This window comes from Haliotis rufescens, unplaced genomic scaffold (assembly GCF_023055435.1).
Source record: "Haliotis rufescens isolate VD_foot unplaced genomic scaffold, xgHalRufe1.0.p SCAF_6, whole genome shotgun sequence".
NCBI lineage: Eukaryota > Metazoa > Mollusca > Gastropoda > Lepetellida > Haliotidae > Haliotis > Haliotis rufescens.
The window spans coordinates 58,098,028-58,114,172 of NW_025964334.1; the positions used below are offsets into that span (position 1 = coordinate 58,098,028).

At 40.8% G+C, this 16,145-nt stretch overlaps 1 protein-coding gene across 8 annotated transcripts in view; it reads left to right on the plus strand.

Moving 5' to 3' along the window:
* The window catches only part of LOC124143163 (dihydropyrimidinase-like), a 163,719-nt gene that overhangs the window by 118,371 nt on the left and 29,203 nt on the right, over positions 1-16,145 (plus strand). The window contains exon 1 of one of the 8 annotated variants that reach the window (XM_046512021.2): positions 13,108-13,453. The exons of the other annotated variants lie outside the window; for them this stretch is intronic. Within the exon in view, the coding sequence (XP_046367977.1) occupies positions 13,433-13,453 (21 nt within the window). The 5' untranslated portion in view covers positions 13,108-13,432. Of the gene's footprint in view, positions 1-13,107; positions 13,454-16,145 lie in introns of those variants that run through there. 8 annotated transcript variants of the gene reach the window in all.

A 16,145-nucleotide genomic window follows, 5' to 3' on the forward strand; every position in this document is an offset into this window, starting at 1 on the left:
ATTACCTCATTTATTACCTTCCAAAACAGGAAAACAATTATATATGTATTTTTTAGAACCATCCATGAATGAAATTAAGACATTTTGTCAATTTATTCAAAACTTATTTGAGTACAATATAATTTTTTAATTTATTATCTGTAAAAGAGTCATGTGGCTTACTTACAAGGGTTAATTATGGCTGCATGTAGGAATATTTTCACAAGAAGATATTGTTTGTGATTTGATGATGTTTTAAAGGAGAAAAATATCAAAATTTATTTGTAAATTTTGATGTTATTAGGATGTTGTAATCTGGCTTTCTTGAATGTCGTCAATTTATCTAGTAATTTCTAATGCTAATACAGAATAAGGACATTGTCTGGCTGGTGCAGGAAGTGAGTGGGTGTCGGCATGGACACATCAGCTGTTACAGTGTTACCGATGCCACAAGGCCATGTAATGTGAGCCGTGGGTCTCGGAGATGTCACACTATATCGGGCTGTCACCCAGTACAGGGGTGTTTGTGGTATTTCACACAAAAGTTGTTCTTATTTGTAGTCCTCGCCACTTGTGCCGCGAGCATTCATTTCCAGCACGAGCTGAAAGAAAAAAATCTGTACATGTAGCATTTGAAGCGCTATTGACCTAGTTCAAGATGATCATTCTGCTCAATATGACTGCCAACCCTTACCTGGATTGTATGTAACCTTGTGATAAAAATTTGTTGATATTTTTATTTCCTGAAAAGTTCACAATTTTTATCATTAATTTATGTTATATTTCTTGTTGCCAGAATGGGGGCGGTTGGGTAGCCTAGTGGTTAAAGACTTAGCTCGTCACACCGAAGACCCGGGTTTGATTCCCGACATAGGTACAATGTGTGAAGCCCATTTCTGATGTCCCCCAGCCGTGATATTGCTGGAATATTGCTAAAAGTGGCGTAAAACCATACTCAATCACTATTGCCAGAATGGCTTGATTTCACTTATTATCACAGCTTTCTTTGTTAATTAATAATCGCAATGTTTCGTGATTCTATTTCAAGTCTATAAGTCTGTGTTTTCCCAATAATCATAACAAGTTCTGTACACATTACACAGATTTGCTTGACTAAAGTTGTGATTTAAGTAGTTGATTTCTTTAAAGACTTCCTTGTCACTGTTGGAGGGAGTAACATCCTTATTGTCACCCTTCATTGTCACAGTGATCTATCACGCTGATTATTGCTCAGGGACTCTTGACTCAGCTAAAACAATGATATATCTTTCCTAACAGGAATTCATTGCCTCGAAAGTGTGGGATATTAAGAGGTCATATTCTCCAGGATCAACCACCTTATAGATGTGTCTGAAACAGTAAATGTGGATATTAAGAGGAAATATTTTCCAGCATGGCTTAATGATCTGAAGTTTTGTTGCTGTTTTTGTTTGTGTTGTCTAAGATGAGTCATTGTTTTGTTTGAAATGCTGAGCAGTAGATAATTCTTTCATTGAACGTTTTCAGCTGTTTAGTGACTCATGTACTCTCATCATTTTCCCCGCCATCACTCGTGTAGGTCTCATCAAGAACGTTTTATGCCTATGATTGTTATATATTAATGAAAAAAGGATTGTGGAGCAAAGGATGACGCAATCCCCTCACATTTCATGGCAACAAATATATATATGTCCTCTCCTCCTCAGGGATGTAGCTCAACACCCAGAATGGTAAGGTCAGTCAGCTGGTATGACTGTGGGGGGGTAGGATATAGGATAGGTGAGGAGCTTCCAGGTGGGAGGGAGGGGCAGAGGGAGTTGCACAGGGCTAGGGTGGGGAGGGGAATGTAGGATTACCCAGGAGAGTGTTAACAAGAGGGAGGGAGGTGAGATTCCAACATGGTGGGGGGTTGGGTTAACAGGTGCTTGAATAGTGGATTGGAAGTGTAATATGGGAAAGCAGAGAGAGGAAAGCAATTCAAGCACCATGTCTCTTAGGGTGAGGCAGGGTGGGGGTAGGAGATGGAAAGGAGTTTTGTTCCAACTATAGAGGGGGGTATTGAGAGCTCTGATTTCCACCTGGGTGAGGAAGGGAGGGGGTGGTTGTGCGAGGGGTATTGAGGGCACTGATTTCCACCTGGGTGGGGGAGGGGGCTGGATGTTTGAGAGGAGAGGGAGAGAGTAAGGGTATTGAGGGCACTGATGTCCACCTGGGTGAGGGAGGGGGTGGATGTGGGAGGGTATTGTTGAGGGCACCATCTCCAGCCTGGTGGATGGAGGGCTGGAGGCTGGAGGCTGGAAGTGGGAGAGGAGAGGGAGAGAGTAAGGGTATTGAGGGCACCAACCTGTTGACTAAGCTAGCATACCCCACATTCTACACAAGTCAACTGACTTCTCCCCTGCCTCAGAAGGCCGGCAGCACAGGCTGGAGGCAGGCCTGAAAGGAAGCAGAGATGGTCTTATCATAGCTACGCTGCATTGGGTGGCGCTTAGGGTTTCAGCCCATTTATCAGTGAATGGCCCAAATGTTACATTTGTATGTCAGGAAATGGAGATGTTCCTATTTTCTTTGCCTTGTTTTAAATAAGAAAATGTTTTCACAGTTCATGCCCCTTTTCTCGATTGGTTGATAAAGAAGGGAATTGACTGGTTGATAAAGAAGGGAATCGATTGTTTGATAAAGAAGGGAATCGATCGGTTTCGGTCTTTGACCCACGGCATTATGTCACATATGGACATACTGTTGTACTTCAACATACAGATGATGCTTCTACAACACAAAACTATTCTTGCAACATTAAGTGTGATATCACATGCTGTTATTTCAGTGACATATTTTAGAAGCATTGGAGCTTTGCTGGTAATAAAGCTCTCTATTGCTACAATAAGAACATAATGTTTGATAGTTGATCTAGACTAACATCTAGTCTCTGAAATGAACAAATCATACAGAAAAAAATAGTTGTTAAATTATCTAATATAGAGGAGCCCAGAGACTCTCTTCATTTTCAGATACTGCAGAAATCTAGACTTGCCAAACATTATAGACTTGCATGGGCTGTATTTGATATATTTGTATCAGGGTCTGTAAGACAGACTATAGGTGATCCTAGCTACCATCTTGCAGGGTGTTCTGTATGAACACTTCGTGTATTTCCCACTCCAGACTCATGTTTCCATGTGTACATGATAAAGATATCACTGAGGAATACAATGTGACATGTTGACATTCATGTATTCCCACAGTGACAGCTGGTAGCAGCATGAAATTGATTTGGATCTATTCATGCTGTGATTTCAGGACTGAAATTAATGCATTGTTCCATATGAATATTTGTAGCAGATAAAATAAATATCAATTGAAACATTTATTTTCAGGTCAAATGAGGAATGTATTGTCACATGTCAAATCTACAGGGTCACTGAGTGCATATAGAACATATCACACACTTGCCTTTAAGTGAAGGAATATAAAGCATATAGACCTCACTGCAAGTAATTTGCCAACAGTAATGTATGCAAACTGTGTCGCAAACTGTTGTCACATGTATCATTCATATGTTGTGTCTCACCGTGATTGGTTTATTGGTGTGGAATAAATGACTGAAATGCTGTCTCTTAAATATCATTACTTCACTTATCACATGACTTAAGTTGTATTTCGCATGGATGAAATAGGGTGGGCCAGTTTATCAAGTGTTAGTTCCTCTCATTCAAGACCCGAGACCCGAGACCCGTGAAGTAAATTTGGACTCGTCCCAGCCCTGGTGTATATGATGCAAGATGGGCCTGAGTCTAGTCTGTTATGTGGAGTGGCATCACAGTGCCTGCCGCCTCCTCCCTCTTCCTGTGACAGTTGTGTTGATAAAGGGTGTACATTTCAGGTCAAGCCATTTTGACACTGTTTTGACATGACATCTTAGGTGTCTCAGATACGCCTGAGAGGGAAATACCTGAGAGGGAAATACCATGCAACATGATAACATGCAGAGATAATAGCCGGCAATCTGTCATTCCACTGTCCAGGAGAATAATTGATATCTCTTACCACTATATCTGATGGTTGTGTGCATTGGTGAACATTTCAAGTAGATCCTTGCACTGATGTCAAATAATTCATTAACAGGTGTCCATGTATTGTTTATTATTTATCAGTTTGTTATAATGACCTTCCCATTATTTCACTTGCAACTCTTGGGGTGCTGGACAGAGTTGCGTCCCTTAGACGAACCAGGAACCTATGATACTAGTTCACCCTGATAATGTTTCTTGGTTTGTAGGCGCCTATACTCATGGGTTTCACCAAAGTAGTAAATGTCTAAGACCTGCATCACTCTGGGTTTGTCTCCCATGCTGACATGCTGTGATATAACGGACATACTGTTCTGTGCGGCTAGCCAAAGTATGTATTTATGCTCCCACAACCTACCCCCTAGATGGATCCACCTGAGATAATTACAGGTGATAGATGCTGATCCCCCTTGAATCCCCCATCCACCTGTCCATCACCCAGCCCGAAGTAACTCCCCATCGTGATGCTCTGTAAGTTTCTCCTCAATCAACTGCTAGTCTTCCATGGTCTCTAATCCAGCATAACCTGCTGTGTATTAAACTCCCATTCCAACTCTGATTTGCAGGTTCTTGTAATGATGCATACATTCTGAAGGTGGTACCGTAAATATACCAAAGTCTTGCGAAGCTAGTTATATTTATAATAGATGTTAATGGAGCCCAATTTACTCAAGCTTGTCCAGGTTTTCCAAGGTTTACCAAAGTTTATCCAGGTTTTCCAAGGTTTACCAAAGTTTATCCAGGTTTTCATTCGCTCACAATATGAAAGTTGCACTGAAAATGCAGGTTTGATTCCTGATTGGGTACAATGCCATTGCTTGTGTCCCCCAATGATCACTCACTCCCTCATTCACACTCTTTGTTTAAGTCACTTAAAATGTCTTAATGTGTCTCACGCATCTTGAATCCCAACTGCGTAGATCGATGCTCATGATATCAATCACTGGATTATCTGCTCCAGACTTGATTATTTACAGACTGCCGTCATATAGCTGGAATATTGCGGGAGTACAGCGTCAAACAACAAACAAACAAACATGCATCTTGACAAAAGGTCAGGGGGTTATGGGTGATCCGGTGGGCTAAGGCGGCTCATGTTGCTGTGCAGAGTTGGGCATGCCAAAAACCTGTAATCACACCTGGACAATAAGATTTTAGCATTTTAGTTGTCTGTGGATAGGTAACAAATTGTCTGGAAAGTTAACAAATATTTCTGTGCCTACGTTATTCACGTTATTCACGTGTTCTTCCCATGATCATTTCTGGCCTTGTGGTGTTTTTTTAAAAATGCATCCTGTCTGGGAAATGGGTCAGGGTGTTAGGGGAAGGGGCTGTCTGGGAGGGGTGTTGGAGTGAGATACCACGGAGGCCATCTGGAGTTGAATTTATGATGTGAGGCAGATAGAGACTCTCCAGTGTTGAAAATACAGAGCACCTTGTCTGGAGAACCAGGACGAAGGCTTTCTGGTGCATCCTCATTAGAGAAGATGCTTGTTTGGTTGTGCGGTGAACAAATCGGTTCTTCTTACTCTGGGTTGTTTATCTGGACTTTACATCAGTTATTTCATTTTTTTAAAATCCTTGTGCGTCTTCAGATGTTCCTTATGTTCTACAAATATACTGCTTAAAAGAAGTTAAGGAACACTCGATTCTTTCATATTACTACAGTTGATCTGTCATGTTACGACGGATTATCTATAGTAATATGAAAGAATCAATCAGATGTTCTTACCTTCTTTTGAGTACTATAATTCTCTAAAAATATTGAAACAGTTTATTCTGAACTAGTCTCTTCTATCGATTATAAGGTTTTCTGAAACAGATTTTCATGCCATATTCCTTGCTGGATGAATTCTGTTGCAAACATAACTTTTTTTTAAACCAATTTTGGGAAAAATTTAAATAAGCAATGTAACCCAAAATAAGTTAATTTCTTCTTCTTGAGAAACTTTAAGTATTTTTTCCCAGCCTGTCTGCTCGTGTTAAATACATACATATATGAATAGTCCTGACCTAATTGACGCCTAATTGCTTATAGTGATGGCATACCACAGATGTGGAATACGGCTTTGATCTGTCAAGACCAGTAATGTCAGCTTCAAGACAAGATTCCATGTTTCTGTTAATGGTTTAGGATGAATCTGGTGCACATGCAGGGATGCTGTCTCGTTAAATGTTAACCAATCCTGTTAAGTATCATGTCAGACTGACCCCTGTGACCTCCACTTCCGGCATGTTACCAGGCGGGGTAACACAAACGTGCGTGTAACCGGAGGGGGTAACAGAAATGTACCGACTGTGATTTATCAGGATGTGGGGATTCCTCTGCAGACGCTCACATGTATGCAGCTGTGTGTGATGACGATGAAGATCTGCAGAATAAATATAGTTGAGTGAGTGAGTGAGTTTAGTTTAACGCTACGATGATCTGTATTTAAGTTAGATCATGGCGTCAGTTAATGTGAGAGAAAAGCACAAAGTGACGAAGGCCGTAATCGTTTGCCTCTCTGGTTAAAGAACAAGCACAGAAATGGTACTGATTGACTTAGGTTGATAGTTTGAGAAAATTGAGGATATGAACCAACCATTGGATCCTGGCGTGGCTAAGGGACACAATTCTGCTCATTAAATTGTGAAGCCTAACACCACTGGATCTCCTGTGTCCACAAATACAGCTACATATTTTGAACATTTGATTAACATATTACTACTTTCCACGTTACACAGACTCAACATCACGCATAGGGTTATATCAATTTGAATAAATACTTAATTATCAGCTCCCTGGGAAATATACTTTTCTTATGAGTGAGTATGGTTTTCCATGGCTTTTGTCAATAATCCATCAATATCAAGGTAGGGGACACCAAAAATAGGCTTCACATATTGTACCATTGTGGGGAACCAAACCCGGGCCTTGGGAGTGGTGACCGAACACATTCACCACTGGCTACCCCACTGCCTGCTTATCTATCAAGAAGTTCAAGTACCGGTAGCAATTTCTGTTGTACAAAGTGCTAGATTTAGAAATTGTATCACAGCTTCCCATGACTGTTGGCCTTCCACTTATTCCTTTCTAGTCCTGCGTGTAATGGCATTAATAGCACTGATCTCCTGCCATCTGACGTGACTCAGGAAACGTTAAAGTCAATTAACTGCTGATTTTAGATAATGGCTAACCTAATTTTGGTGATAATTCTGTACAGGAAAAGCATGGTTACAATGATTTGCATCTAAAAATATGGGCTGTATTTGATGAGCGATCATTCCGTAATGGCTGAAACTGACCCTGTGGCACCATTGTGACAGCTGAAGGCAGAGTTTGATGCATGGGTAGTTCATGAGAAGGTTTGTCTGTGCCGCACTTTGAGAGAGGAGCGTACACGTGTAGGCCTTTGAGTAGCTGTTGATAGTGTAGAGTAATATTGTAATATTGTACATCTTCAGAGATGTATGCATGTCAGGGTTTTGTTAGAAGGATTCTTCAGCTGTGACTAACTCTTAGTCTCTGTAAAGATGTAAGTTTGATAGAAACAAGCAACTACATTTAAATTGAAAAGGAGGCCCAGTGAGATGGGAGTTCCTGAACCTGGGAAAATCTAGACTTGCTTCATTTGGGGCTATAGCATTCTATTCTCCAAATAGGCAAGTCTAGATATGTGGACCTTCTGAGGACTCGTCTTATAGGGACAACTTGTTATTATTTACATAATCTAGAAATTACGATTTAAACTAATAATTGGTGCCTTAGAGACTTGTGCAAGTCGACTAGAGACCAGCAGAGCAGAAGGACAGTCTTGAGTAATGTTCCACAAGGGCTTTGTGGATGGAGCCATGTTTGATTCCCAACATGGCTGCAATGTGCACAGTTATAACTGGTGTGAAACCCTAGTCACTCACTCACACATAGAGCAGACTTAACAGTAATCAGAGTTATTTCATAACTAGTCTGATAAGCAACAGAGGTCAATCAGAGATCAATGTTTGCAATTTCAAGTAAAACTGTCTTTCCTATTGGAACACAAGACAACTGTGTTATTGGCATGTACAGAGATGCATTAAGAGTTAGGCAAGGATAATATTTTAAAGTGTTTTTGCTGTACTTGAACAAATTTATTGTTGGCTGCCAATTCGGAGGACTTTAAGTCTGCTTTCATCCAACAAAGTCAGCAAATTGTGATATGTCTTTGTCTAACTGAATGTGAAGCAGATTTGGAACATGATAGAGAGGCCTTCAGCTGATTGAATGTGTAGCCAGGTTGATTTGAGGATGGAAATAGCTGAGTCATCATATATTGATTCAAGGGTACATTAGTGTTGTGTGAGGTGATTTAAAAATGTGAAAATGGCTGTCTGAACATTTCAGAACAATGGATGACCCATGTGATATTTTCATTATATTTATCACATTCAATTAGGGAAAATATATCAATATGATTCAGATCATACATGTATGTCTTTCAGATTACTGGTAGATAACAAATATATATCACGTCTAATAATCGATTGTCTCCATCAATATCAGCCAACATGATGGCAATGTACTCTTGTTGAGTGTTGTACCACAGCGCTGGATGCAGCGTGAGCGCTGTAGCGGAGGATGACCTATTGATTATGGTGTTGTATCGCCTGGTCAGGGAGGAATATGCCCAGGCACTCCGCCAGACTCTGCTAGACTTCATGTCTGGGAGATACCAAACTTGCACAGTCAGCATTGTTTTATTTCAAGGATGAAATAGGATTTTTTTGTTTACTGTTAAAGAGAAATGTGTGTTATTTTTTATGCATGAAATTTTGTGATTTTTACACTTTTATCGGTTCTGTGAGAATCATTTTGGTATTTCATTTTGTTAGAGTTATGATCTGTCATTTTTAGATGCACTGGGTGTTTGTTGAGTTAACTGTGGTGCAGCTCTCATTCCTGGAGAAACCTGTAAATATCGACATGTCTTACATCTTGTATGGGGGGGCACAGGGGACAGGCGTCTAAACTGCTGTGATCGTGGGCTCAAATCACATCTCACCCTGATTGTGTTTCTAGGTTTGTCAGCACCATACCCATGCTCGAGGGTTTCACTAAAGTGGCAAACGCCTGAGACCTGAATCACTTTGGGCTTTCTTCTAACATTTAGCTGACACATAGTGATATAACTGGAATACTGTTCAAAGCTGCATTAAAACCAATTCACTCACTCATTTGTGTCCATGATTAATTCTCGGGATTTGGACAGGCTTACCCATTAAAGAATGATTACAAAGATTTTGGGAAGAAAGGTTCAGCTTGCATAATCTCAGTTCAGTCTTATCCAAATCCCTCTGTAGCCTTACAAATAGTAAAGCCAGTGACTCCGGGAGGCGATCAGTGGATGTGAATATCCATAATGTATGCCTTTATAGCTGAGTAAGCCATTCTGCTTGTATTGTACTGTAAGCTGACTGGATCAGCCCAGGGCTATACTCACAATCTGCTGGATAAATCAATCAGACGGCTTAAGGTGGATATAGCTGCCAGAAGCTGATTTATGTACCAGTCCAGGTGTAATTATGTTATTGAAATGGAGTCAAAGTTACCCACATTAACATGTGTGAATTATGTACCATGCATTCCTGTGGCTTGACACCCAATTGCTGTGATTAAGAATTAGGTTAAGAATGTATAAACTGATTGGTTAGTGTATTCTTAATTACTAACTGTATGATGTGTGCATGGTATGTCTGATTGCTGACATATCAGTGTGCATCAGTTCCCTCAGTGATTATGATGATGTTGAGAGAGCAGAGGCAGGGCAGGGTTGGCCTCGGATGTTGTGTAAGGGAGACAACTCCAACTGCAGGCGCTTCATCTCCTATTTGAATCTCTTCTCTAGCTTTCTGGTATCTGGTCTGATATAAGGTGATGTTGGAACTTTTATATATCATCGGAGTGTATGTTGTTTTTTATATTATTTGTATAAGAGAAAGATTACATTATTAGGAAATTAAGAAATTTGTAATTACCAATCTGGACTAGTGACATTGATTAGCTTTTGTCAAGAAATTGTTTATGAAGTTATTCCATTCATTTGATTCTTTATGTTTAAATGAGGACAGTTTTTATATGCCTCAAGGTTAGTACATGTTTTCACATGTGAACGGAGAGAGATCACTACTGCATTTCAACTTCGGAATATAGAAAAATAATCCTATATATTTTCAGGTTTAAGTAATTGGCAAGACTTGATTAAAAAAATACTTTGCCAAAAAAGTCCAAATTTAAGTAAGTTGAGGCGGTCTCGTTGTTCAAGCACCTGCTTGTAACTGATGATACTGGTTTTTCTCAAATTGGGTGAAGTATTCTAACTACCCTTGGTGCCCTGACTTAACTCATACATTGCTATCAACAGTAGAAACTCCACACACACCCTCTAGTTCCACGTCTACCCCTGAATGAGTTCCTCATCACCAGGCAAGTGGTACCAGCTGCAACTTGACCACACCTCTCCTATAGCTGCTGCCAACACACCCCTCCTCCCCTTCTCTGCCCCGCCTTACAAGCATGGATGCAGCATGACAACATCCCTCATATCATTGCTTCTCCTCCCATCTCTCCTGTGAGCTAATCATTGTGTTGTATGCATATAAAGGTATACCCTAGTCCCACCAATAACATTTATCAAAGTATATCTGCTGTGATGTAACTGAAATATTGTTCAAAGCTGCAATAGTCCTAAATATGGACTTTCCTCCCTTGCCTGCAGACAGTGGTGTAATTGAAACACTGTTCATAGCTGCATCTCACTCACTCACTCACTCGGTTGGTCACTCACTCACTCACTCACTCACTCACTCACTCACTCACTCACTCCAGAAAGGTCTCAAGGTGTTGATGACAGCTTACGAAAAAATTAATGTTAACATTGCTATATCTTGTTTTCATTTTAAATGTTGTGTAAATAGTATTATTTTTGTTGTGAGATAAGCATGGGTTGTAAGAGATTGCAACAACAGTTTACAGTGACTCACTCAGTCTGAGGACTCATCTCACTGGATGTTGTTAGGGTGTGGCTGTATTTGTCCTACCACAAAAACAGACCTCATCTGCCATGTGTACCCTTAATGGGGAGAGTGTGTGTTATCTGGGTACATATGATTGGTCGTTACTTGTGATAAAGTAAGGAGACAAATGTTTCCTCCAACTGTTGTCCTGTTATCATGGGTAGATAGAGGGCCGTGCATTTGTGTGTCATGTGATCCAAAGAACATGATCATCATTTTGAGGAATCGGTTGAATTAAATTACGTGCAGAATTTGTCTTTCTGGATCAGAATAAGTACCCAGCACCCTTGCTTGTTTTATTGTTTGTAATTTGTTTAATGCCACTTTCATCTGGGTTATGGTGGCTTGTAATTGTTTGAGTCTGGACAAGACAATCCAGTGATCGATATTATGAACAACGATCCATGCCTCCACGTAAAAGGACACACAATCAATTAAGTGACCATTTGGTCGCACTTACAGCCAGCATAGGCTGCTGGGGACCAATTCTAATCCGGAAATGTCCAAGACCTGCATCAGGTCGACCTTTCCTCCCACATCAAGCTGACATGACGTGATATGACTGGAATACTGTTCAAAGCAGTGTTAAACCCAACTCTCTCACTCACTCTAATCCAGAAGAAGCCTATTTTGGGGGATTGGTTGTAAGGCTCTGTGACCTGGTACCTATGATTGTGGGTTCGAATCCAGGTTCACCCTGATCATGTTTCTAGATTTGTCTACATTCCTTCGGGCTTTCCTCCCACATCAAGCTGACGTGCTGTGAAATAACTGGAATACTGTTCAAAGTGGCATTAAACCCACTCACTCACTCACTCACTCACTCACTCACTCACTCACTCACTCACTCACTCACTCACTCACTCACTCACTCACTCACTCACTCACTCACTCACTCACTCACTCACCTGACTGTATCACCATACCTGACAGTGTGAGACATTGCCCATGCTATCAACCTCTGGGTTATCTCCCCTGGGATTATTTATGTCATTATTTATACACATTATTCCATGATCTGTCATCGTGGCCTGATAATAACGGGCTCTGATTATTTGTGTACTGGCTGTAACCAACTAGAATATTACTGACTAGAATAATATCAACAACATCCACACAGTCACTCTCTTCTAAACAGGCAGGTAAGACAACAGGGACCACCTCTCACATGTCCAGCACCCATGCTGACACGTTCTTTATGTCGGCCAGTCCGACCCCAGGGATTGGTCCTGCTATGATGTCTGTATGATCTGACCTTTGATCTTCTTTGATAAGCCCTTCAACTGGCAGGGCAGACTATTTAGGCTTCACCCAGACATTAAACTAACAGTACACTGGTCAACTAATCCTCTTGAGGATCAAACTGAGTGTGATGGATGGACATGGGTATTGTCTGCACGGGCCCACCTGAGAACACCTGCAGTCACAGGTTAATTAGCACTAGTCCACTACCCTGGACCAGCCGCATGTTTGATTTAGCCTGAAGGGGTCTGCATTTGGGAGAGGGGGAGGGGGGACATGTGACAACACACACACACACACACACACACACACACACACACACACACACACACACTCTCTCTCTCTCTCTCTCTCTCTCTCTCTCTCTCTCTCTCTCTCTCTCTATGAAGGATGCTGATGGTGGAATTTGGTACCATGCAGGTCGCTGTGTAAGGAGACTTAATGTGATTCCATCCATATCTATTTTTCATGAGGGCATTAATTGCTGAATAATTTATTTCAATTAAGTTGCAACATTGATTTGTCATGTAATTAATTTAGTGCTTTTATGCAGGAAATATATTTTGTCAAAAATGAAAGAAATTCTTTTGAGAAAATGACGTTTTGATCAATGATTAACTTACGCCATATGGTCTGTCAACGTGGCCTGATAATTACTGGACACTGATTATCACCCATTATCACTGATCTTGTGATAATGTCAGTATGTCCTAGACACGCTTACAGGAGATACTTCACACAGTCAGCTATTGTCCCCTGATAAACTTGATGCGTGACGTCCCTTGTACCCGACTTGCCGACCGGCACAGGGTTCGCACACCGACAACCGGTTTGAGTCACAAGCCATTCAGAGCAAGCCGCGGGAAACTATACCGAAGGTCGTGACCTAGGAATCGTACACCTTACCAACTGGAGATCTACCTGTAGAAAGTATTTGCCTGGTCAAGGACAGTGTAATTGAATTGAGGCATCCTAGTCCTTGTCATCTCTTATTTCTTAGTCTTGGAGCTACAGTGTGAAGCTTACACACAGGTCCAAGACTTGTCAACTGTGGCAAGCTGAGATTTGCAGGCATTCGCTGCCACTTGTCGGGTGGACGTGCGTTGATTCACAGGTAGAATACCACCATGGGTGAAGAAAATAAGGAGGTAAGGGTAGAGATTGAGGTGTGTATGGGTGTTAATACTACATGGGTGTGATCAGTGTGAATGTCATTGAGAACATTGGCCATGACAAGGACATATTTGTCTTGTCTACCTGATGGGGCGAGACAGGTGAAATATGGCAGGAGATATGCAGGCTATATCCTTGTTCCATGCGATATGTACTTGTTATTCCATGACTGATCAAATTTATTGATTTGCTTTTCTGCATTTACCATGCTAACTTTACTCGTGTTTTTCCATGTCTTTGAAGAAATCAGGTTTGCAGACTGATAGTTTTGCAAATGCATGACATATCGGGAATGCATGCCAATTATTCTCGATGATGCTGTTGAGGTTTGGACTTGTGTGTTTTATCATGTTATACATAACTACCACCTAGCAGGTCATTGTCCAACCAACTCAGTTGTTTTGTTATGACCTGGTATATAGAGCCTGGTAGGCAATATGGCCTATAGCTGAGTGGGAGTGGGAGTGGGAGTATAAGTGTTATGACATGTCTGGGATGAAACCAAACATATGTCTTGTATTTAACTGTGGCTATAGAACTATTCAGTTGTCTCTGTGTGTGACATACATAGATCTAGACGAGAGACCAGGGACCATATACATTACACATGGTGCAGGAACGGCCACCAGGTAGCAGTCATATTGATTTTTCTAATATGCAAAGTCAGTAGTCAGTCGTCACTATGACCGATCGCATGGATTGGGAACTTGAAACCAGGTATAATGTTTGTTTATGACTCACGGCACAATCATTTGACATTCATGAGCATGAGGGAGAAAATAACAATTTTGTTTGTGTGTCATAAGCCCTAACATATGAATTTGGCTGTCAAAAGTGATAAAGGTAGGATAGGTCATTAATTATAAATGAGTCTTTGAAATTGTTCTTAAAATATTTTCATCTGACGTATGACATATTTTAAATTGCCCAAACATGAGTTGAAATGCAGCATTCTTCCTGATAGGGACAAAGAATAAAACGGGATGACAAATGTGTATGAAATTTGAAGTTTAAATTATGTCATTTATAAATTCAGGAAATGAGAATTATCTAGTAAACGAGAATGATTTTTTTCCCTGCCCATCAGTTTTGCTACACAAGCTCTCCAATAAATGTTTGACTAATACACTGTCTTTGCTAGGTCAGTACTCTTATCACAGAGACCCATAACAAGGTCACAGATCAAGGCCAGGTATAGCAAAGTTCAAATGTCACAGATCAAGGCCAGGTATAGCAAAGTTCATATGTCATAGATCAAGGCCAGGTATAGCAAAGTTCAAATGTCACAGATCAAGGCCAGGTATAGCAAAGTTCATATGTCATAGATCAAGGCCAGGTATAGCAAAGTTCACATGTCGCAGATCAAGGCCAGGTATAGCAAAGTTCACATGTCATAGATCAAGGCCAAGTATAGCAAAGTTCACATGTCGCAGATCAAGGCCAGGTATAGCAAAGTTCAAATGTCACAGATCAAGGCCAGGTATAGCAAAGTTCAAATGTCACAGATCAAGGCCAGGTATAGCAAAGTTCATATGTCATAGATCAAGGCCAGGTATAGCAAAGTTCAAATGTCACAGATCAAGGCCAGGTATAGCAAAGTTCAAATGTCACAGATCAAGGCCAGGTAAAGCAAAGTTCACATGTCGCAGATCAAGGCCAGGTATAGCAAAGTTCAAATGTCATAGATCAAGGCCAGGTATAGCAAAGTTCACATGTCGCAGATCAAGGCCAGGTATAGCAAAGTTCAAATGACACAGATCAAGGCCAGGTATAGCAAAGTTCAAATGACACAGATCAAGGCCAGGTATAGCAAAGTTCAAATGTCACAGATCAAGGCCAGGTATAGCAAAGTTCAAATGTCACAGATCAAGGCCAGGTATAGCAAAGTTCATATGTCATAGATCAAGGCCAGGTATAGCAAAGTTCAAAAGTCACAGATCAAGGCCAGGTATATGTATGTCTGTGTGCATACTAGTTTCTCTAAACTTTGTTACCGTCTTGTTGTAGATAGACATTGTACTCTCTGGCCCATGTGGGTGTTTTTTGTACAATAAATATTTATTCTTATTTCATTCAAGGTACATTTCTCAGCATTCACAAGATGTGTTGTTGCTAGGGCAACAGTTTAACTGCTTTGCCAACAGCTCTTACACTCCGCCGAACACATTATCATGATGAAAGTGTTTGGACAAAGATACAAACCTTGAAACTTCCAACTTGTGACTTCTAACACACTGTTTAAGTGTTCATGTGGAGAGTTTCAAGAAAGTGTTTACTGGGGCGAGATGCTGTAGACATTCTTGCTCCTTCAGGAATGTTACTGCTTGTGTTTCCTACATAGGAGGTAGTTACTGTCTACAGGTGTGAAATGTTTAGTCCAGGTAAACTTTTCCCCCTTGCGGCCGTGACATGTTGACACGGGTCTTTAGCTGGAACAATCTCTGATAGCCCTTTGACCAGCGCCCCCTGCTGGGTGACCCTCCTTCCAGTTCTGATTTCAGTTCAGGACGAGATGTTTGAACATTTACTGTTAGGTTTATGTATACTGGACATACAAAGTTAGGGATCACAAATATTTTTGGGAACATTTTTGTTGTGATAACTTTTTGTTGTTGTTCTGTTCGCATCATTCATCAGACAAACACAGCACCATTTGAACAACATGAA